General features: G+C 34.4%; 1 protein-coding gene across 5 annotated transcripts in view; it reads right to left on the bottom strand.

Moving 5' to 3' along the window:
• Window positions 1-26,266, bottom strand: part of Epha7 (EPH receptor A7) — a 148,551-nt gene that overhangs the window by 65,282 nt on the left and 57,003 nt on the right. For all 5 annotated transcript variants that reach the window (XM_040740604.1, XM_040740600.1, XM_040740597.1 and 2 more), the window contains exon 5: window positions 25,640-25,975. In XM_040740604.1, coding sequence (XP_040596538.1) covers window positions 25,640-25,975 — 336 coding nt within the window. The remainder of the gene's footprint in view (window positions 1-25,639; window positions 25,976-26,266) is intronic.

Consider the following 26,266-nt stretch of genomic DNA (forward strand, 5'->3'; position numbering starts at 1 on the left):
TGAAGCAGAATTAATGTGGTGAAATGAGGAATTTCAGGAGCTTATCCAATTAGAAATTTTAAAAATGATCTGGATTAATTAAGATAGAACTTTCCTTAAAATGTTCCATGATTTACAAAATAATATGTGTACATTTTGTCCTCGTGTGATAACTCCTACATAAAATAGACGCATTCTGTGTTACTTACTAATTGCTACCATGGGCATTTAAAATTTCTTAAAGCTCTTCAAAACATACTGCCCATCGTGAAGGAAAAAAGAACTTACATTTTATGGGATAGTAATTCAGTATATCTAAAATTGCCACTAAATATCTGGTGTGTGTGTGCGTGCGTGCATGCGTGCTTGTGTGTGTGTGTGTGTGTGTGTGTGTGTGCATGTAAACTTGATCACAATTGGTTTTAACTAAATTTTCCAGAATAATTAAAACTTCCTGAATGTGAATCCACAGGATCCCCATTTGTAACAAGTAACTAACTTAAAATTTGGGAAATAAAAGCTTGCAAATGAAGTAATTAAGCAAGAATATGACATTAATTTTCAGCCATGTACACAGAATCACAATGGAAAGGTGTTGATTCAACAACCAAAAAAATAAAATTTGTACCTACATATCTGTCTGTCTCACACTGCCATTATGCATGGAATTCAGCCAGCAATGCCTGCCTATGACTGAACTCACCAGTGAATATACATTTTTCCCCTTTAGATCAGCTGTTTGACACAGCGAGGATGCTGTTTGTTTTAAAATGTAAGACCTGAGATTTCTTTGAAAAAAAATCCACTTTCTCTTGTAGAATTTACATATCTGGCTCCAATGGGTAAGAAAGCATCTTCGGAAAGAACAGAGAGAAATCCATTTCTTTCATAACAGCAATCCCCTCAGGCCAACATGAGCCACACGACTCTGCATTTACTTCAGCACAGTCAGTAAGTTGTTCACAAATTTGTTAAAATAATTAGTGCCTTTGGTAAACATTTAGGCATATCCTTTAAGAATTTTTATTTAGTGGGAGTTATAAAAGACACAGTGTATAAATAAAAGTAAATATAAATTTTATTAAAACACAAAAATAAACAAAAAATATCCATAAAAATATCCAAAAGAGCATACTTTCATACTTTACTCTTGCTTCTATTAAAATTTGGGTCAAATTCCATAATTCTTTACTTCCTCCTCCCTAAATTTAATCAAATTAATATTAATTAATGAGAATTGACAGAAGTCACATACATAGACTCTAATACCAGGCTTAGTATGATATAAACTAAGCACACAGGTTGTCTTACCTTACAAATACATGCATTCAAAAATATATGCATGTATATATATATATGTATATACAAACATATTTAGAGTGTATGTAATTCATATACATATATTAACTTAGACTATATAAAATTTGTACTATACAAAAGTATTACAAATCAAGTCAAGTTTAAGATATTTAAGGAGTATAAATATGGTATTAATATTCTTTTTAAATGTAAGAGAAGATAGTCCAAAAAATTTCCCTGGAATTCAGAAGCAATTTTCTTTTGCAGGCCACTGGCATATTTCATTTTTTCTTACTTTGTGAAATATGAGTCTTCCCAGGAACTCCTAAAATTTATTACTTCTTTTCTGATAAATACCCATAAATTCAGATATACACTTTTGAACATACCTAACTCAGTCAGGTATACTCATTGATGAGCATGCATCTCAGAGCTCACGGCTTTCATAAGGTACTATTTTAAAGCAGTGCTCAGAGTTCTTGTTAATATCAGTAACTGAAACAGAGACATCCTTCATGACATCTTGTTTTTATTACACCTTAAATATGTAAAAACCTTTCTTCATGAGGTCATTGGATAATATCACTATTAAAATTCTGCTTGGATTGGGTCATTTAAATAAACTCCCAAGAACTCCTGCAAACATTCCACAAATACTTTTGCTCACTGACATAAGGAGTTAAAAGATTCAGTGGGGTGTAGAATCTCCCACCACAGATATGTGTTAGATTCAGACAACAGCAGTAAATATGAATGTAGGATATAGAAAATAGTAGAGCATTTGCCTGCCTTTTATACAGACATGGGTGCTACCCCAAGAGCTAATTCAGAATTAAAATCCAATAGCATTTAGTGAGTATAATTTAAGGGGTTGTATCAAAGTTTTATTAATCTAAAAAATGGAAATAAAAAACATAAGGTGAATTCCTTTCACTAAATGGAATTATTTCTTTGTCCAAATGCTCTAAATGTAAACAAATGTCGTATGTATTATATATACATTATATGTGTATATATGCTTTAAGACTCAGTAGTAAACACATTATTTTCTAATTAATCAGACCATCCATTCACTTCACTACTGGTTAAGAATCCTGTTGGGTAGAATACTTGTAAACCTATTTAGGATGCTTATCTCTCTTTCTCACTACTTTCCTGATTATCATCTACCAGTGCTAACAGGTAAACAAGAAGCCTAAATAATGATTTTCAGTATACAGAATTCAAAGTCCTGTGAAGTGCACATGTTTATTGTACACTTAGAGATATAGACTATTCATTAGACACTAAATTTCAACACAGGGAAGCATGATTTTCTTGGCTTACAACAATCAAAACTCTGAAAAGGCAGCTGTTTGACAATTGTATTTACATTTTCTCAGATTTTACTTTTAAAGTTCAAAATTCCATGTGTGTTAAAATGTATCCCTACAAGGTTAGGGACTCAGAAATGAAAGAACTCTACCCCTGGCTGATCACACTGGCTTCCACACAGCGCTGCTCTTTAGCGTCTTTCAGTTTGATAGCATTTTTGGATGTAGCTAAATGCCAGATACCCTGACAAACATATATTCTACCAGCTGGATCTCCATCTGCTCCACTAAACATTTTCACACCAAATCTGTATAAAAAGCTATGTTTTCAAAGAGAGCTCCCTACAACTGAAATATTAAAATCTTAACTCCAGGAGTCCTTCCTCTTACACACTTCACATGGGTTTCATCATGAAGCAAAACTACCTACAAGCATCCTTGATGGTCTGTTTTAACTTGAAAATGTTAACTTAGATCATTCATGAAGGGTCAGGATAACTAGAATACACACACACACAGAGAGAGAGAGAGAGAGAGAGAGAGAGAGAGAGAGAGAGAGAGAGAGAGAGAGAGAGAGAGAGAGAGAGAGAGAGAGAGAGAGAGAGAGAGAGAGAGAGAGAGAGAGAGAGAGAGAGAGAGAGAGAGAGAGAGAGAGAGACAGAGAGAGAGAGAGAGAGAGAGAGAGAGAGAGAGAGAGCAATTTTGAGAGATTTCACCACAGCAAAACTATTACTAATTTTGTGAATATGATTACTTAGAACAGTAAAACACATAATTAATGTGATGGTTAGAATAGTTAAAAGCATCAGTATGGTTTGTCCTGGTATAACTCCCTTTGCTGAAGATGAATGTGACGACAGCTACAACATATCTATAAGTAAGTCCTTATCACATTGGTCAAGATCTTTGTAATTAGGCTCCATCTATGAAGATGGACCAAGGAAATCTCAAATAAGAAGACAGTCTTCTAGTTCCAAATCAAATTAGTCAAAGGAATACCAAGGAATACTCTCTTACTCAGTGGCTAGTGGGCTTTCTAATTTGGAGAAGAATCACTTCATAAAGAATTGCCTGTCATCATCTCAACAAAGGAGGGTGAATTGCAATGACACAGAAGGAGTGACAGGCACGTAAGCTCCAGAATTCACAACACAATCCTGAGGAACTGGTAACTTGTGCAAGAGGCTTAGGAAACTGGAGCCTATTGAAATGTCATATACTTTCTCCAAAGAATATTGACGAACACATTTTTTAAATGCACATAAAAGAGCTAGTATAGTTCTAGGCAGAGAACTTGCCTCATATGCCCAGCATTTTGGGTTCCATCCCCAGCAATGTAAATAAACATTTTGTACAAAAATATTGAAGTAAGTCACCACGTGGGTCATTATTCCAGATTGGGGAAAAAAGCTGGGAAAAGAAGAAATCGATAGTGATTTCAAGATACATACAAAGAAACATACATCCTATGTCCTGTCTCCCAGACAAGCAGGCAAGGCATTCCAAATTATGTCAGACCCGCTAAGCTGTATAATAAGCAAAGCCAAACTTAGCAAAGTAACATGAAAGAGCTATTTCTAGGAACAATTATGTCAAATTTTGTATAATTACAAAATTGTCCAAAGCAGTAGAAATCAGGATAATTCCTGAGTGTACTTCTTCCTGCCCACACTCAACACTTAGCTCTTACTATACTATGTAACTATGCAAAGTACACAAATTAAAAGAAATGAAGAGGTAAATGAAGAGAATCTTTAAAGCATTCTAGCCAAAATGAGTCATCACTCACTTTGATATTGAAAATAAGTGTGTATATTTTCAATATCAACTATGTTAATAGAATTTTAAGCAATTAACTGGATTGCTTTGTATTTTTTATTCAAACATAGTTTAATGAATCTATATCTCTCCATATATGCAGATACAGACACATGACTAGACGAAGAAGTTTGAATCAAGAAAATATCAATGAGAAAAATACCTAATGCAAAGAAAAATCAGTTACTACCAAATACATGAAATTAAATATTTTTGCAAGCTCAAGAGATATATAGTTCTAATGCCTATATCCACTGAGTAAGCAACATAACATGTCTTCCTATCAATAAGTTCTATCAATTGACTCAGGAATAATATTTCTATGTTTATAAAGTGGACAGCACAGAAAGTAATATTTACACTAAGAAATTATTTTCTTCAATGAATGTTTAAGATTACAATTGCCAAGCAATTGCTGAGGAAAACGAACAGAATCTGTGGATCCTAGACTACAGGGAGATGCAAAAATCAATCTACATTTGGGATGCACTGTGTCAGAGAAGAATAAAAACAGGCAAACAAACAGTTAAATGATTAGCTAATTTCTTTCCCTTTACTTATAATTCAATAATTTTTATTGAGTGTCCTGTGAAACTATATTGCATGACTGTAGCTTGTGAATGCAGTCATGTACCATGGCTGGTGCTTGGTGAAGATGTGTGATTATCAGTAGTACAAAAAAGTTTGGATATCAACACATCATAATTCATTGCATAATAAAATATCCTGATTCATAGTGCTTCATCACTACTGCTTAGGAGAGCATTCAGCTAAAAAAAAAGCACCCAACAGTTATTAAATCAATTAGTAAGGCAGATGAGAAAAACTGTAGCTGCATGCAAGAATTTTCTAAGACATAAGGCTCTAGAATTTTTAAAGATCACTATTATTTCTTCCTCACTTTTTTCCAGTTACTCATTTGTAAATGTTTTTAAATTAGATAACTATCAATTTTCATATCACACCTGACTTAAAAATCTGTTTGTAATAGTTAACCTGCTGTATCTACAACCACATGTAACAGTTCAAGTTCACAGTGATGACTGTAATGCAGAGCTAATTATCAATTGCATTTATTTTCTGGGTAGCACAGACTAAAGATATGTCGAATATGCTGATGACCACCAGAATTTAAAGTCTGATCACCTCCAGCATTGTGTTGTCACTCCTCCCATCAAAAGTTTCCATCATTATGATTGGATGCATCACCGTTTTCTCCTTGCAATATAATGCTTTGCTTTGTGGAATCAAATTCTAAATTCCCTCCCCTTTTCACTACTCACTGTTGCTCTGACTCTTTTTCTGAGTTTTGTCCATCACTCTGAGCATTTTCTTTTGATGTATTTATATATTTAATCTCTTTCATTGTCACTTAGTTTTATGATTTAAACTGCAAGAGCATGTTACATCTCTAGAATTCTTATTTTCCCTGTAGACTGCTGTATCAATCAGGAGGCAACAATACAATTTACACTTAGCAAACTTGCAATGGAGTTCTAAAATCATTTGAACTCTGCCTCTATTACACTTTCACATGTAAGATAACTGGTAGGTTTCTCAGCTTCAGTCCCTGCCTCCAGTTCCTAGGCTTGAGCACCTGCCTCAATGTGGAGTTTGGTCTGAGTGTTGTAAGATAAAACAAACCCTTTCCACACCAAGTTGCTTTGGATTGTCATGTTTTATGACAGCAATAGAAACACTAGCTAAGATACCCATGTAGTTGAAGTGAATATAGCAATACAGTTTTTGCTACATTAAACATTCAACTATGTTAAGTCAAATGAGTATTTTCTCTTTTGCACATCTTTGCTAAAGTAATAAATGGCATATAATTAATTTAAATAACTGCAGAGTATGTTCCATAAGGTCTGAAGGAAATACTAGCCAGGAAGCATTTATCACACTTCTTTCAAACAGCAGAAATGAGCGTTCTGATTGCCAACCCTTACAATCTTTACTTCAAACATGGTTGAAAGGTTTTGTTGTTATTATCTAAGCAGAGTATAAGCAACATCATTGAAAATATAGAAATAATCACGTTCTTTTATACAAGCTAGCAGAACCACAGCACATGGTCTAAATACTTTCCAAAATTTACATTCCGCAAGTAACAAGCAAAGAGTTATATCAAATATCAAGACTGATATATTTGTTATTCAAATAATTTTTGAATTATCTATTTGTTATACACTTTTAAAACAAAAGAATATCTCTTAAATGATACATTCTAACCAATACAAAGCATGATGAATATAAGCTTTGGAGCATCTTGGATTTTTTCAGATAATAGTCTTCATTTCAAACATTTTGATAATATCTAAAGTGCTTTCCCATGTATAGCATTTTTAATACAGTAAAAATGTGACACAGCTGGAATGTGGAACCTGGTATGTTGTTAAATGTGCAATCTTCTTCCTAGTGTACAGCAACTTAAAAAATATAAAAACATGTGCTTGGCTCTGAAGATACTGAGAAATGATGCTAATGACTAAGGTTAGCAACACAAACTCTCTTTAAAGTGTGAGCAGATCTGTAGTTCTGCTACTTACAATGGATGGATGGATGCAAATGTCATAGTGGAATGAAGTCAGATGGCTACGGGTACATAGAATAATTATTTTACATTAAGACTAGTAAGTCAAATCTTTTGAAAAGAAAGAAGAGGAGTATATGCCAAACATCCCAATGAAGCAATGGATTGCTCAGATAAAAATCCCACAAATATGAGTGTTAAACTAACGCCATGGAAGGCCAGTGAGCCTGTAACAAATTGGACATAACTTTACCAAAGTGTGTACAAAGGGTATCGCCACAACACCTTAGGAAAAGCAATGGGCAAAGGTGGCTCAAAAAGATGGCCTCTACTTTAATTTCCCACATGTTCAACCACACTTTAGAATATACTATATTCTGAGATCTACCCTGATACATATTCTTCGAAGAAATCCAAAGGGTTTTCCTCAGTTGTCTTTATCCTTAAACCTTTTCAAAATTCTGAGACACTTTAACAAAATGCATCTTCCTAAAATACAGTTTATGTAGCTAGAAGAAAAAGACATCTTGTTTTTATTACACCTTAAACATTTAGAACTCATTTTCATGAGGTCCTTAGAGCTGAAACCCCTCCTATGGAATACAATCAGGAACCTTTTTAAAAATTACATGGAAAAAGGTATCTTTTTCAAGAAAAAAAATGGTGAACTTACTTCATATGGATGAAAATGAATATGGAGGCTTAAAGAAATGATGAGAACAACCAGGGACAAGAAGTACTTCGAATGAAACGTGTAATGAAGCCACATTCCCTTCTTATCCAAGACATTCCACAGTGTAACACTTATGGGCATAGAAAGCAATTCTACACAGTATACCCTGTTAATAGATACTTATTTCTTCAAAGGTGCTGTTTTATATGATTCAGTGGCTATCATAAACCATCTAAATCTTGAAGCAAAGAGAGAATGAACAACCTAAGATTATATAACTTTTCCTTAATAAGGCAAACAGAGACAACAGTGTGTATGACTTCTTCACATAATTCAAGAGAAATAATTTAGCAGCTTATTTTTTAAGGAAACATACAGTACACAACTGATTTTCAACTACACTATTAGGAGCCTGACTCTGAAGGCATTTTATAATGTGTACATGTTTAAGTATAACTCATTTCAACATAAGGAAACTACACTGCCTACCTCACTTTAGGCTAAGATCAACTGACCAGAGGACAAGTATTTGTCCTGGTCAGAGACGAGTAGAACTAAAACAAACAGGTCCAAAATAAACAAAATGTTTAAAAAAATTCATGAGTGAATAATATTAACAAAATAAAATATGCATGATAATGGAACAAATAGGTCTTTTTGTTCTGGTACTGTAAACTTATGCATGCGACAAGCTATATGGCCAGTCCTTACCTTTAGCAATTGCCTTTCTGCTATCTCTTTACAGTAAGAGAACGCACCACAAACCAACAATCAGAAGAACCAGGGCTTTCTATATTTGAAACCTTTAATAGGGTATCAATTTAGGAAGCACTAGAAAATGCCATTTTTTCTTAGCTCTGAGGCTTACTTTTTACTTGTTTGCAGTTTATATATAGAAGCACAGTTGTCACTTTAATATAACTTTATTCTGTGCTCTAATATGACGAATTTGTTTACTACTGACTTTGTGTTCCTCCTGTTAATATAGCGTAAATTTTGAAGGCAAAACTAAAATATACTTTACAAAGCACTTGACTATTCAGTGTAATTGAATGAAATATTTTTAGAATATTTTTAAATCCAGAATTCAAAAATACAAACTTATAAAGTTTAATTTTTTATAAGCAAAGCAATTTAAAACATGTACAATTAATGACAGGGAAACTTAATGAACACTGTCCAAAGCAGCACATTAAGATGTGGTTTCTGTTGTTCTGCACAGAAAGCTGTTTCGTTGTGGCTTTTCTATGCATTAGAACAAGGGTGTTCTGAATCAAATCACAAATACCAAGGTTAGAAGTCTGATGCAAATTCATTCCTTCCCTGATAACCATGAATATATTTGCATGTTTCACCTTTACACTTAATACAACATGGAACTGGAATAGATTGTGATGTGTGCCCTTATTCAAATAATTTCCAGTATGACTAGCATCAAATTGATCAGAATTGACTTTTGTAGACTTAGGAAAACCATGCGGTACAAGCACAGGAAAAGAGAAATCACCTGGGAATGCAGAGCAGAGCCAGGGGACCATGCTCCATCCTGTGTCCTTTCCCCAGCCACTTCATCCCTGGCAATGTGCTTACCTTCTGCTTGCATTCTGAATAATATAACACACACACACACACACACACACACACACACACACACACACACACACGACGCTGGTTTGACTGCTGGTGAGTCATTAAAGTGTTAACACTAGGAAGGGCTGACTCCTCCCTGAAACTTTTTATGTAACACCGGGCTTAATTTCTCTGCCTTCAAGAACATATGGGGATACTCAAGACATACTGTAAAAAATCCCCTCCTTCTGGTTTTACTATTAGAAAAGCATGAGGTTTTCAGTTAATGTGCAGCACAGTCACCCACACATGTAATGTATTATCTGTCTACATTTGTAACATAAGCTTTTTGCCCTGATCAATCCTAAGACATGAGTTGTATTTAAAATTTAACAGTTTCTTTGGTATTTACATTATAATTCCAAAGGATTTATTAAAGTTCAGGGCAACATGAAGGACATAAAGAACTGCATTTTAAAAATAAAGAGAGAAAAAGCCATGAAATAAGTATATTTTTCAAAAGCACCTGTGATTTGTAAGAGGTACTACCAGATTAGTTACGGAACAGTAAGATAAAGTCATAAAAGGGAATAGAGTATTGAACCTGAATTGAACCAGGTGACAAAATAATTGGTAATATAAACATCACCAAGATTTGGAGTTTTCTGAAAGAAGAAAAAAATTATAGGCCTTTCTAAAATATAGACTAGGAAACTCATATTTTCTAACTTTTGGTAAAATTATTTCTAATCAAGACACAAAAACCTATAAATTAATATATATTCCTTGATATTTTCTAAAATTTAAAAGTAACCATATTTTCTATTCAACAATGAAATTGAGATTAATTACACTCAAATCACAGGTAACAAAATTTCATTACCTCTCATTGATAGTCTGAAAAGATGGCTTATTGGGGATGTACATACTATAGGAAAGATAAACAGTGTATGTATGTAACTATAATATAAAAAAGAGACACAGATAATGCCCTTACTATCCAACAAAAGCTGGATAATCTTTAATTGTAATATTAACCTTTTAAAACTCATCTAAGCTAGATGATGTAGGAAAATGTTTGGCCAGCAAGCCTGAGGACCTGAGTCAATCTTCAGAAAATACATAAAAAGGCCAGGTACAGTGGCAAAAATTTGCATTCTAGCACTAGAACAAGTAGATCCTTGAGGTTCACTGACCAGTCAAGCTAGCGTACTGGGTGAGCTCCAGGTCAAAGAGACCTGGTCCCCAAAACAAAATGAATTTCTCCTGAGCTAAGTGTTGACTTGTGACCTCTAAATGAGTTTACATACATGTTCTTGTGGGTGCACAAACACACACACACACACACACACACACACACACACATAGAGATGCACACAAAAATATTGAAAAATTTTAAAGTCACCTATTAAAATGAGAAAACCATTTCAAGTGTTGATCAAAACCTTCAAGTCTTTCCCCTACTACTAAGCTTTAAAATATAAGAAAAAATGCACAACTGTCACACTCTTTATGTATAACACTACACTTGACTGTTAAGGATAACCAGAGAAAAGTTCCTTACATACATTGAGTAAATACAGAGCATATATGATCATTCTGAGTTCTACTCATAAGCCATATGTTACCGTGGCCTGCACATCAGGTGCCATCACATTAAAGCCACAAGAGCAGTGAAATGTACAATTCTCAGGAAATGCAGTCACCTTACAAGAGCAGAATGGGATTGCTTCCCCCCAACCACAGGTCCCCACTATGCTCAAGTTCACAAAGCAACCTCTTGCTTTGTATGACATTCTTCTCACAATTTAACATTATTAACATAAACGTGAAAGATGTTCAGAGCAATTAAAACAGCATAAGAAAGAAAGAACAAGGAGACTTAAATCACCTAATGTATTCTTTCATTTGCCATTTATAGGAGTATGGGTTGGAAGTAGAGGAAAAAACGAGTAAAGCATAAATAATAAAGGAATGCATGTTAACATTTACTGTATTTGGATGGAATATAATCATCATAGTGAAAATCTTCACAGAAAGTGTCTTTCAAACAGGAGAGTACAATGATACTGCTTTCAAATGCACAGTTCGAAGACTCACTTTTCTCCCCTGAGAGATACAGAACACTAGAGGATGATCTTCGCAGATAAGGTTGCTCAAAAATGTCAGGGATTACCAGTGGTCAAAAGCAAAGTTCTGAGGACTGCACATCATTGTCTGAAGGTCATACCATAAGGTCATTCAGTAAGTGAATGCATTTACACGCTGATAGAACAAGGCAGTAACAAGAGAACATTTCCATTCTTTGGAATATACATTAGAAACGAGACCTATTTTTTCCGTAAGCTTTTGACCAGCTCTATTCATAAAAATAGTGGCTCTTCCAAATATAAAAGCAGTTTGACTATTCTGTTGCATTGCATTTTTTTATAAGTAGGAAGATGAGAAATCTATTTCAAAGAGTCTCAAACAGCTATTTTAAAAAAGTTTCCAGATTTATATAAATATGTTCAGGAGGTGAGAGATTTGTCTCATAAGGATCTGGGAAAAAGAAAATATTCCTTTTTGTATCAAATAATAAGAGTATCACAGACTGACCTGCTGTTATTCTTAGCACTGGTCTCAGAAATTAGGTTCTAAGTTGGAAGAAACTTAAAGACGTAAAGATCATGAGATGGGGGCATGGGCAAACAGGTGGTGCACAAACCAATGAATTCTGACCAGCAAAATGGTTCAGCAAGTAAGAGCACTTTGGGCCCAATCTGTTAGTCCAAGTCCAATCTCAGGAATGCACACAGAGTAGGACAGACTCCACAATGTTCTATAATAATAATAATAACAATAATAATAATAAAAACAATAATAAATAGTAATAACAAACTTAAAAAATAAAGAAGAGAAATAAATTGCCCATCCACAGGACTTTTGTCACACTAGAATACCAGCTGTGTTATAAACAAGCCTTTCTCTCAGCACTCAGTTGTTCTCCATGAAAACTCACAGCAAGGAAGGAAAGGAGGAAGAAGGAGAAAGGGAACTTGGGGCAGAAGAAAGAAGCACTGAAACAGAGATTGACGGAATGAGAGGAACTGGTCCAATAACAGAAATGCAGAGGATGAGCAGTCCAAGAATGCGATCTTGTGGAAAAATCCTACCAAAAAGAAAAGTCAGGGCAGTAAATTAAAAGACAGAGAAAAAATTTTCTATGTAAAGGGGCGTCAGAACACACTGTATTTGTTAAGCCCAGAGCATCCAAAAAACACATGGGAAGCCTTCCTCTTTCTTAGTACTCTGCAGGCTTTAGCTTCTTAATTCTTAATCAACACTCCGAAGAGTAAGAAAGTTGCATGTCGGTAAACATGCAAAGTTGAAGACTCAATTCGGTCAAGAGATAAGGAGTTAATGCAAATAGGAACCGATTGAATATATTAAATGAAAGAAGAATATTTAAGTTCCTTGTAAATTCAAATAGTACTAGGACAGTGAATGTTCTGCTTGCTTGAGAATCTGAATCAATCATTAAACCCCAGCTCTCTCCCCCAAATGGTACTCAAGGAAATCACAGTTCTCTTAGTCTGGCCATGAGTTAGATTTCAATTCAAATATGCATGTTTACAAAAACATAAAATTTCTCAAAGATGTTAACTGTCTAAATATTCAATGGGAATAAAAATAAAATAAAATCAGTTTGAACTATCATACTATTTGAAGGAAAGGGAAAAGGACTATTCCTTTCCAAATCTAAACAAATCCAGATTATTGAGTTCAAAAGTTTCACTGACATTCCTAGAAAATCTGTGCTCTAGGAATTGTCCTTGAGAAGCCACCAAGAAGGAAGGTAGGAACTGCTCCAACCAAAAGAGCCTCCAGCTGGCCAGTCCCTGGATGGTGCTGACTTCCTGCCAGAGATCCTCAACAGAGGAGAGAGAGGGGAGAAGGGAGCTGTTTATACAGGGGAGGCAGGCTAGGACCTGTACTGTATGCACCAGAATAAACCAGTTATTTCTCAAAAAAATATTATCATTAAATGTCATTTATCTATCCTTCAAAATACAAAATTGAGTAAAAAGGTAGAAAAGTTCCTGTATTCTATTGACAAATTATGCATGTTATGATATGGTACATACTGTAAATTTTTACAGAAAGAGGTTAATCAACTTTATATGAAAATACATAAATATTAAAATATATACATATATGTACATTCATAAAGACTCAACATCTGTCATATAGCTTAACTGTCAAGATCACTGAAATAAAATGCATGCATACTTAGAATCTTTTAAAAAACAGGAAAACTACACTATTGAGAAATAGTACCAATTTTGTAATCAATTATATCTAAAAGCCTGTATTATTTCCTGGAGTTATATGGACTGTGAAAGTTTTGCTCAGATCCCAGGCAAATACTAGCATTACTTTAAAACAATATCCAAAAATTTATAATTCTTTAATAGCCTAGTTGGCTATAAGTGCTATGTATTAGATTAGTGAAGGCAATTGTAACCAAAAGTAAAATTATCAGCATTATTTTACTAATTTTAACAAGATTATGCTTTGGTAGACTTACATTTGTACCATGGCTTTCCAAAACTTCATCCTGGCACATGAATGCTTACTTAATGACTACTTATAACTTAATAACTTATAACATGGTGATTAACTTATGAGCTAGATCTGATTGTCTGTCCAAGCTCAAAAATCAAATGATTAAACTGAAATACAAATTTATGATTCTAAATCTAGGGGAGAGTTTGTCTGTTGTGTGTCTGTGTTCTATCTTTTCTTGGATGCACTACTACATAGAAACTAAGTTTAGTTTTATTTAGGAATATAATATCGGCTCAAGATATTTATTGCCTCAATGACCCTAGTCTTACATGCTTCTGCAAGACAGTCCATTGAAAAAAATGTCTGAAAGACATAAATTGGAAAAGAAGATAACACAGAAGAAAATCTCCCGGCTCTTGAATAATTCTTAAATCCTAACCAAGAATATGTGGACTCACTGTATAGCGGTTCTATTATTTAACTTCAATCCTTCTACTTCTAAAGATCAGTTAAACGTCCACATTGTAATTCAAATGCTGTTCTAAGGATTAAAAACAATTACTTAAAGTTACATACTTTCATGATTCAAAGATTCCAAAACAGATCACCATAAGACCACAAGTTAAAAAAAATCTACACAATGATTGTTCCTTTACAAATGATTATTAAAATGTGTAATACAAATTAATGCAGATGTAGGTATGTATGGGAACATGTAAGCACATGTCTTACTGAGGAGTTCATAGTAGTAAATCACTTAGAATTATTCATTCTGCTTAATTTCAACTGTAATTGATTCCACTGTGTATTATTGCAGTGATATTTGGTAAAAACAAAAGAAGTATTAATTTTTTTCTTCAGAAATACTTGGGATGATAAATATGCAGTCAAATTAAGAGAAAAAAAGGGATTTTTTTCCCAAATGTATAAAGTGAAAGAATTCTTGGATTTAGAAGAAATAGGATTTTTTTCTTTTTTTGGTATTTCGAGACAGGGTTTCTCTGTAGCTTTGGAGTCTTTTCCGAAACATGCTCTGTAAACCAGGCTGACTTCGAACTCAGAGATGTGCCTGTCTCTGATTCTTGAATTATGAAGAAATAGATTTTTTTCTTTTTTAGTTTTTCGAGACAGGGTTTCTCTGTAGCTTTGAAGCCTTTTCTGAAACACACTCTGTAGACCATGCTTGCCTCAAATTCAGTGATCTGCCTGTCTCTGACTTCTGAGTGCTGAGAATAAAGGAGTGTGCCACCACCACTGCCCAGTTGGAATAGGACTTTTATAAGGAAATTTTAAATGCTTTAATAATGTAAGTTAAAAAGTATTCAATTGTTTTAATTAAAATGATCAGATTAAAGATACACACATTGAAAGATTAAAATACAATTATATTTTAATGGTGTGGTATTTGATCTTATAATATAATCATACACTACAGTCTTGTGGAGATGCAAAGCAGGCTTTTGTAAGAGGTTAGGACTAGAGGCAGATACACAGTTATTAAAGGTTTATAAGTTGTAAATTGTACTCTATATATAAACTACATAAGAAAGGAAGCCAATCCACACATAAAGACAGCAATATAGTTTTTGATTTTTGTATAAATTCACACTTGCACACTCCTTTAATCCCAGCACTCAGGAGGCAGAGGCAGTTGGATCTCTGAGTTTGAGGCCAGCCTGGTTTACAGAGCTAGTTCTAGGACAGCTAAGGGTGTTAAACAGGGAAACCCTGCCTGGAAAAACCAAGAGTAAAGAAAGATTTCAAATATCCAAAGTTTGTGTTCTTAGATAAGTGTATGTAACAAGAAAGTACTCCTTTCCCCAACTATCACAAATCTCTGTCATCCTGGGTGACACATTAACCTCTTCGTGCTGATGATCAGAGGGCCTTCTCTTCCACACAGCAGACAACTCTGCCCCTTAAAATCGTGTCATGTATTTAGAGTCCTTTCAGAGAGCCAATCTATTTTTCCTCCCTACTGTGATTTTTTCCCAAGAAGTTCACCACATTTTAAGTATACTGAATAGAGAAGCAAAATACCACAAAATTCCAAACTCTAAAAACTGTCAAAGTCTTAATTTTTTGAGCAAAAGGAACAATTTAATATTTCAGAGCATATATGTACATGTACACTAAAATGGTTAAATGATCTTTGGCATTATTCAGTGTGGAAATTTAGCAATTAAACTCCAAAGTTAGGTTGAATGTCAAGTACCTAAACTCAGAATAGGGAAAATTGTAGAAAACAGAATATGACAGCAGAAAGTGGAAAGATAATTTCAAGTCCTTCTGATTTTGATTTATCTTCAACACAACTGTTCACATTAATTCAGGAACACCTAATTCCCTATGTAAAATAATCCACCAATGTTTAGATGGTTATTTCCCAACATCAGCAGACTGACACAAGTATCAACTGTATTTACTAACTAGCCCACATCCTCCCCTGAAAAAGAGACAAATAGTGTGGGCACACCAAGGAGAGAGACGACCTAGTTTTATTCTTAAGTGTGACAATAATCTACAAGTTGAGCATGTACATGTGTAATACAAAATATAATTTATTCACAGTATCTATGAGAAAAAAATCCAAGACATAGTTTTGGGATTTGGAGAGCCTCAGATCTCTTTCAGGGGCTGCTTGGTGAAAAGACCCAAGACCCATTCAAGCACACATAATTCAGAAGGTCTGCTTGCCAGCAATAAAGGCCGAAATTGGATACTTGGTGAGATTAATTACCTAGATAGAGGTTGATAATGCAAGTCAAATGGGAATGTAATTAAAGTGCACCTTCCATGAAAATTATTCATTGCTGATGGATCAAGTGACAGATAAATCAAAAGGCATTTAAAAAAAAAAGCCTACAGGTTAACTTGAAGCAGGTCCTTCCACTTTTAAAGCTCTGTAATTGCAGGTGTGCAATTCACTCTTACTGTTCTGTCCCCATCAAGATACCATAAGACAAAGGAGTAGATTGTAATGCAATCTATGAGAAACAGAAGCCAATAGGAAAACCATTAGGATCATGGTTACAAACAAAAGGTCAGCTAGACTGGAACCAGTTGGCTGGCAGCTTTCAGAAGAGTGTCACTCTGTGTTCATACTGTAATGGGACTTGCAACCATAAAGAAAGGCAAGTGATGAATTAATAAGTTGACTACTCTCTAGGGTGCAATTCTTGCAGATGAAAGGCATGCTGTGGCAATCTAACAGTTATAAATTAGATTAATTGAATGGCATAAAAACTATTTTGCATCATTATTATTAAATAAAGTCTTCCTAGATGTGCTGTTAATTTTTTACTATCAATACATTTATTTACACCCCAAGAACAATAAAAAATGTTTTAAAACAGAGGCAGTATAATTGCAGTGATTCAGTGGAACATTAAACATGATTTCAATGTTGAATTCTCTTAGATGTGTTTATTATACACATAAGAGTAGATATACAAAACAAAATGTCCAATTAAGTAATAGCTATTGGAAAATATGGCTTTACATGCTACTCATTTTTCCTGTTCCAAATAATAAATATATCTTGATGTTACTGACATCTGTCAAGAATGCACATAACAATTTTCTTGTCTTCAAGAACAACTTGATGCTGCACAGGAAACCTATTTGGTAGATGTCACATTTCATTTAAAAAATAATACACCTCTTTGCAAAAGTATATATTTAGCATGGATACCACAAAAAAATGAAGAAATACAATTACTATTGACTCAATTTTATAAACGTGTAATTGTGGGACTTTTCTAAAATTTTATAATCTAAATTACAATTTGAAAAAAATCTAAATGCAAATACATTAAAAAAATTCATCTGTTCAAAATATAAAAATAATTCAAGATTCTAAAATATAATGCAACCAAAACAGATTTTGCATTGATCTGTCACAAGTTTAAAGGGCTAAATGTAAAGATTTATTTTATTTCTAATGAATATATATTCTAAGTTGCCTTATATAAAAGCAATTTGGCAGAACTCTAGTTCCAAGAGTTGGGAAAGTTCAGAGGCAAACAGACAAAAGGGGATCTCAAGGAGAGCTTGTATACCAGTGCAAGTGTTTAAGGTAAACACATGAATATATCATCAGAAACACCTGTTTGTAGCTTTCAAGTTCTAAAGGTTAGGAACTGAAGTTGAAATAGGCTTTGCAAACACCCAACACATTTTTTCAGAAGACAATGTTTTTCGTATCCACTGAGAACCCTAATTAGTAACTTAATCTCAAACAAAATGTGAAATCAACTGCTCCTGCTTCAGCAGATTAGCTGAGGTTTGCCCAGAAAAAAGACTGAAGAGTCACAAGGATAAAACAATTACAGTCTGCTCACCCATTCTCACATTAGGCTTAAAACAAAAAGGAATGAAACTTCAAAATAGATGGGCAGCAGTTTATAGGAAGTTGGTATCTTTCCTGACATAAAAGGAATTCATGTAGCAGGTACTTTACAGGCTATATGAATATTCTAGGGTTGTTGAAATATGTTAATGGTGTTCTGTTTATGGAAATTTTAGCAATAAACTAATGTCTAAATAAGAAAATAAAGTTTGTTCAGCATTAAGAAGTGTTGAAAATAACAGGAATAATTTCAAAACATTTCTTGCTTTGTGTGTGTGTGTGTGTGTGTGTGTGTGTGTGTGTGGTATTGTTTGTGTGTGTGTGTCTTTTTCAGGAGATGAAACTTAAAGAGCACATCAAGTAAGTACTACCAGGCTGCCACATCACACAAATATGCATCCAACAAAATCCTTCCACAATTAAAAACAGGTGAACATGCATTATGGAACAGAAGTTATGATATATGGAAAAATAAGAGAAACAAAAGGTAAAAAATGTATAATAAAATTACACTATATAGCAACAAGTTATATTAATGCCCATAAAAATATACTTACAGTTAAAAACCAAGGCCGTCTATATAAGATGCATATTGAATTTGTAACATTCATCATTAAGAATGGTAACATAATGCTGGGCTGTGGTGTCACACACCTTTAATCCCTGCACTTGGGAGGCAGAGGCAGGTGGATCTCTGTGAGTTCCAGACCAGCCTGGTCTACAAGAGCTAGTTCCAGGACAGGCTCCAAAGCCACAGAGAAACCCTGTCTCGAAAAACAAACAAACAAACAAAAAGAATGGCAACATGTTACAGGAGAAATGGTAATACATCTATAGTTTTTCTTTATAGATTTAACATGTCTCCATTTTATGACCTCTATTTCTGATACGATGGGATTCTCTACAATATAATTTATGTGAGGCTAAATTTGGGTTCTCGGTGATGTCAGACATGCAAGAAAATAGAATAAAATGTCAAAACAAGGAGGAAACAAGGTTATGATAATGCATTAGGAAAGAACAACAGCAGCCATTTCTTTCCAAACAAAACTCAGATTCATTTTCTGTCTCAGTCTTTAGCTGTTTGATAAATGTTGTATGAAATCAGCATAAAAAGCAATCTATTACAGTTCAGTTCAGCCAACACCAAGCATGCTTGCTGCACAGGCCACAGTGCATTTGTTTCTAACCATGTAAATAGGATTATGATGTTTTCTACCTCAAGTTTTCCAGCAAAACTGCTTTCATAGCTTCAAATATGCTCAAATCTAATGGATTTCCTTCTGTCTTCATTCATATGATTTCCCAAGATGCTTGAATCTATCAGTACCTAGCTAAAAACGTTCCCTTCATGCATTGCTATGGCAGCCTTGCTAGGAAACTCAGATGACACTCCATTTACATTTTCATCACGTAATGTTGGTGTTCTACCAGCTCCTCCATACACTGGAAGTTCTAAAAGCATATTTTTGTTTCATATATATATTGCTCTTCCTATTTATATTCATGTCTGTACAATAAATTATATATGGTATAGTCTGACACATCTAGAATTAATAGCTGTGACTAAAAGTATAGAAAACACCTTACAATACATTAGTGGTAATGACTAAACCAGTGTTTGCTTTTTATCACATATGATTGTCTTTATAGATCCTATGCTCAATGTACTGCATCCTTCTGTATGTTGCACATAATGATCAGACATTATCAAAACTTGAGATACTAATTATCTGATATCAACATACAATGGATAATTAAGAATTACATATCTTAAACCTATGGTTATTGTTTTTCACACAGGCCTTTCTATTATCCTTGTCTGCAAAACTACAAATATACACGGGTCTATATGTACATCTCTGTCACATATTTTGTCACAGAGCATACCTCTTCTGCTCTGTGTGTCCTGGATTAATTTTGTTGGGATGGAGCAATTATCTCTCCCTTTCTGATTGACCTATTTGTGAATGAAGTGCAGGAAAATTGGATAATTTTCATGGATCTTTCACCTCTTAATTGAGTCTGTCCATTGCTTCTAAAAGAACAAAGTCATAGAAACCAGATTTAAACAAGTAAAGATCAGCCTACTATAGTTATAATTGGCAGATCGGAGAAGCGAGATCATGATAGTGGTCTTTCCTTTACCCTATTACTTGGATCAGTTGGTTAGAACTGTTAATGATCCTCGTGAATCAATGTCTTTTATAGATAGCTCTAATTTACTGCATTGGTGGATAAGTACAGATGTTTTCTGGATAGCTCTGCATCATTCCACAAGATTGCTTGTCTGAATCAAATTTGCTTCAATTCATCACCAACAAAGCGAGGAATAAAATAATCAACATTTACTCTCTCTTTCAGTAGACTGGTACTGAAATGGGACAACTAGGTGCTTACTGATGTAAAGACCATCTCCTACTGCTCTCAGGGTGATGTCACTATGTAGGCTCAGGAACTTGCCTGAGTGGCTTGCATGAGTGGGATAGGTAGTGAACAGGAAGTGGAGCTTGGGAGAACCGTTTTCTACTAATCCATGGACAAAAGTGCTTACTATCATCATCACTACCTGTTCATGTATGAATATTCGTCCACACATAAACATCTTATGAAGCTCTAATTTCTGGTTTTTCATGGTCTATTTCTACAATACTTTTATTTTAGTAATAGAAATGGCTTGACAATCAGCCCCACAAGAACAGATTAATGACTCCCACACCAAAGCTGTCTGTGCACTGAGATGACTGGTTAAGATTAACAAAAAATTTACTCTGGTTTAATTCCTATTAGCATTCGAATTACTACCATAACAATAAATCTGTTATTTTATTACTTTCAATTGTTTAGTATCTCAGAGTTAATAAATTCAACAGAAGTCTACCAAAGATTATATCCTGCACATTTTTCACATTAAATTTATATCCTTAAGTGAACATGACCTTTGTACTTTTTCTCCTTAAAAGAAAAGAATAAATTTGGCACATATTCATGAAATCTACATTCTATTTCTCAATTAAATGAATTTTTAATTTAAAAGTGAAGTGGTTATTCCTTCATAAATACTGTTTTAGGGGATTAATTTAAGGAGGCTAAGGCCTTGACTCAATGAAATTTCAGTAGCAAAATTAAAGACCTTCTATTAAGGGCAGTACATGGTATAAGAATTGCTTTACATAATACTATCATTATGGACTGCTCAAGGGTAACAATCCAGTATTTATTTAAAAGAAAGGGTTTAAATTTAGCAAGTTACAAATTTAATCCTCTAAAATATAGTTATATAAATTATTTCACAAGAATATTATATACAGCACTTACTTCTTAATCATGTGCAAATTGCTAGATTAAAATTGCCAGGAATATGACAAACTTATTCAAGCTTGAAAACCGAAATAAAAATTTGTAACTAATTTGTACAGAGCTTTGTGCCACCATCACTTCACAGCTACCCTTCTCCATAGAAAGTTAATCAGTTTGTCTTTCGCAGGGAAAACGAAGCATGGCTACAGGTCACTGTGCCTTTCACTACGGCCCCTCCCTAAACAAGTCCATAAACAGTATAAATATCTGCACCCCTCAGTTAGAGAAGGAAACAAAGAGATGGATGCCTTATTTGACCTCATGCTTGTAGAAAAGAATGTTTTCTTTCATGGTAATTTGGCGAAGTCCAATTACTTCACAGATGAATAGCTACATTAATCAGAATGGTCCACTAGAATATACCATAGTCATACTTAAAGTTGTTTTCCTACAGTTGTGGAGATTATACATCCTTGAAGCAAAGCTCAACAGGGTTCGGTTTGTTGAGGCTTCACTTTCCAGCTTAGAGATCCCTGCTTTTTATCTGTTGCTCTTACAGCCTGTCCTCCAGGAAGGAGGTGGAAGGGAGTGTGAAATGGCACTTTCTGAGGTCACTTCCTATAAGGTCTTGGATTGTGAGGGACAGATTACTGTAAGACTTTATTTCTCTTTTCCTCCTTGCACAGCCCATCATCTGATGCAGACACACTGGGCTCAAAGCTTGTACGTCAGAATTTAGAAAGGACAGAGCTCAGCTCTTCTGCTATAGATTCCATAGATGTGCTCATGAATGCAATTTTAATAAAATTAACACTCTTTCTAAATGATGTTTTACTATTTTTTTGTACTTGTGGCTTTTTTTAACCTAGTGGTGAACTAATGATATCTTATGGAGACTGCCAAATATAACGTTATTTTACATAATCACTAAATGTCCTAGAACAAGAAAAAATATTTTCTTAATAGCATATTTCCTTCAAATATAAATCAAGGTTACAGTTTCCAAGAAATATAAAAATACACCAACTTAAATGGAAACAATTCATTTTATATATCAATCATGTAAGTTGATTTATGTCCATTTTAAATCATTGTAAAGAAATGATTTGGGATAATTTCTGAGAAAAATATTATAGCTGAATCACTTTAATTCTGAAAATCAAAGAAAATGACTTGTGCTAGCATCTTTTTAGTATAGTTTTGCTATGTATCATGCTGTGTCATATGACCTCACCAATATATTTAATTTGGAACATTACATAAATATCTCAAATCAAATTAAAGGGACACAAAAAAATTCAGACACAGAAATGAGTTCTGGGCACTGAAAAACATAAAACTAATTAAACTGAAGTATACAATTTTATCTTTCCTTAAAGAAAGGGAATGAAATGACAATCAGAGATAATATAACACTTATCAAAGTTATCCCTCAAAGTTATTCTCTCACTAATATCAACATGGAATTATTAGGTCATCTTTCTTTCAATAGTTCTTACTTTACTTAACCTGAGAGTTCCCATGTAATAGATTATACAACTAAGCAATTTTAGAAACATTCTTTGATATGTTTGTATACATCACTTTATACTGAAGTAGTCAGTATAATTAATTGCAATAATTTGGGTCAAACTATTTACTGGTGATCCCTTAAAAGTCATATTCTTAACTTCAATGTTTTACTTGTAAAATTTCACAAATTCGCTCAAACATTTAATGGTATGATATAGGAATCCTATATAACCCATTCATCTATGTACAATAAAAATTACAATATAGGAGAGAAAAGAAGGAAGACATCAGTGATAAGTGATATTAGGATATCTGTATCACACTGATTGGTGCTCAGGTACACCCTGTGTCTTCAGAAAACTTAGGTGTTTAAGGCAATCTAACTGGAATTGCTAAAGAATAGAGGAGACAGAGTCCCACCTGACCATCTTTTCTCACCAAAATGAAGTTTCCAATCCTGGGATAGGTCACATTTACTACAATTTTCAGCCAAAGGGTTTTAGTTGCAATTCTCAAATAACCCAGGTTGTTGTCAAGACTATAGATTGTTCTCCCCAATCTGACAGCAACGTTGAATTGCTGAAGACAACACCTACACAACTCACAAAACATGGAGAAGTTGTATTGGTTCCCCCCTAACTGTGCAAACTGGTGGGTCTCGGATTCTAATGCCTTCTCTTGAGTTCTTTTACTTGTTTGTTTTGTCCAATTCTGGTAATGTTGGCTTTTATTTTATCGTATTATATTTTATTATTATCTCTTAGAAGCTTGTTTGTTTTCTAATAAGAGTAATATAAGCAGTATATCTGGATGGGAGAGGAAGGAGAGAAAAACTTGGCTAAGTGCGGAGAGGGGAAACTGTAATCATGATATATTATGAGAGGGAAAAATCTATTTTGAACAAATGGGAGATAAACTACAATTAATAGGTAAGATGTGTTGTGGAGGGTACACAAAAATCAACACTCCATCAACAACTACACTTGCTCACTCCCCAAACCCAGCTCTATTCACTGTATCAGGTCTTATTTTCAAGAACTAGGCTCCCACTATCCTTTCAGAGAAATCTTTACTGACCCAGCCCAGCTCATTGTCTTTCTCTAAACACAGCCTGAACTTTGCTCCCTTATTTTTTTTAACATCATTGAATTTTATGTAATGGATAATGTGATGTGGTGGTCACAATCCCCTTGGTGAAGGACAAAAGAAATTATTTTACCAGCTGCTGAGATACCTGCCAAGAAGCAGAACTCACTTCCCTGCCTCCAACAGACTTTTTTTGTCTGAAAAATGATACCATATTCCTTCCTAGTGAAACTTACATTCAAAATCTTGGAAACACAGAAGTGTAAAATCATTTCAACAAAGGATAACATAGAAGTTCATTAAGTGGAGACCACTCCCCAGAGACTGAATAAGATTCCAACAAGACAGCATCACAGCTCAATTTCCACTTTGACCACTTTTACTTGCTTTTCTCTTCCCTGGTTATCTAATGTCACCTCCATCCTGAATCAAGTTCCTCACACCAAACTCCATCTTGCTGATTGCTTCTTAGTGAGACCAGTTAGAGAAACAACATATTTCTTCTTCAAGGAGTTTCAGTTTTTATTCTGATTCCTTCCCAGTGCTTTTCAGAGTACAATAGCAGTCCATTGACCACATTAAAAAGTGAAGTGTATGCACACGTACCCCTCAATCCCTCAGCACAAGTCCATATGCAGTTGTCATTATGCGAATGAAATTTAAGCAGGCAGTACTGCATTAAAATTAACAGAGAAAGGAAGGCTAGATCAGGCTCTTATTAGTTAGAATGCTGATTGGTTTCAGACAGTCAGCCAACGACCATAAGGGCCTTCTTATTAAGTCACAAAACTCCACCATCTAGTGTAGGGCCACTTTTAGTACAGGTGATCCTAGTCCTTGACTATATCTACTAAATATCAACTGCATGGTGTCTTTGAACAGCCTCAGCTGAAAAAAGCTCCAATTTCTGAAAGTTTTTCCAATAATAAGATTTTTCTGGTGGTTTCAGAAATGTCTGACTTCTCAAGCTGACTTGTTCACATGTGTTTTTCAGAACATATTAACTGTCACAAAAACTAAGGACAGCATTTCAAATATCAATAAAAAATAATGAAAGCTAGTATTAAGCACAGCTACAAGTTAAGTTCACAACTCTCATTTCTTTTGACATACTCATTAAATTTGCTAAATATGTGTTAGACAATTATGGACAGTCACTAGAGTCCACATTTACTGATGAACTAAAAATGCTCTAATGCAAAGTAAAACAGCGATGTTTTCAGATATTACAAGAATCATATTGTAAAATATCTACGTGGTAAAAAATTGGTTAGGAAATCTATGATGGCACAACAAGCTCATCCATTAGCTATCATGTACATTATGCTCATGAGCATGAACCTCATTTAAAGGGACCAATACTATGCAATACCTGGGCCAGTAGTATCTCACTTCTCTTTCAGAGCTTTCAACAAAACAACGTAAAGCAGTTTAAACTGCCTTAGGAGGCTTCTGCCTTTACTTCCTTTGCCAGAACAATGGCAATATTAATAAGTATAAATGTCACTTAACAGTTAGTAGGAGAAATAATTAAAAGGTAGATCAATAAGCTGGCAAAATTAATTTCTGTGTAGTGGCATTAACAGCCACTCAAGCAGGATGACTAGCTAATGCTTCCCCACATTATAAACTCAGTAAAGACACACAGCACCTACCTGCTTGACCAGTAGTGACACTAACAGCTGCAAAGAGCCTCTGGGATCGGCTTAAGTCAGAAACTCCATTCACAGCTTCAACTTCAAAAGTGTAATTCGCATGGGCAAGCAGGTCCATGACAGTGACATAGTTATCCTCTAAGCCCGTCTGCTGGGGCATATATCCGATGTTACTTCCACATGGGACACATTCTCCTTGCTCCCAACTGCACCGCTTACACAATATTCTGTAGGTGACATCATTTCTTCCGCCATTGTCTGCGGGAGGACTCCATTCCAAACTTACGGTGGTTTGATTGATGTTGAAAATAAGGTTCTGTGGTGCAGAGGGAGGCCCTTTGGAAGCCAAAAATAAACAGTTAGCACACCCAAGGAAAAGAGTTGTATGATTGTTAAAATAGTTTTCCTTTGAATCATATAACAGTAAACATATTTATTTTATCCATAATATGCTAGAGACTGACTGATAACAATAAATCAGACTGCTTTCTACATGGGCCTCTCAAACATTCATTAGTTGAAGCAGCAATATGTAAAATAGGCTGCTGTTTGTCACCAGGATTATGGTTCAGAAAACACTACAATTTAGTCATATTTCAGTTACTGTACAGCCAATAATTTATAATG

This window comes from Mesocricetus auratus, unplaced genomic scaffold (assembly GCF_017639785.1).
Source record: "Mesocricetus auratus isolate SY011 unplaced genomic scaffold, BCM_Maur_2.0 Super-Scaffold_6730, whole genome shotgun sequence".
NCBI classification, from domain to species: domain Eukaryota; kingdom Metazoa; phylum Chordata; class Mammalia; order Rodentia; family Cricetidae; genus Mesocricetus; species Mesocricetus auratus.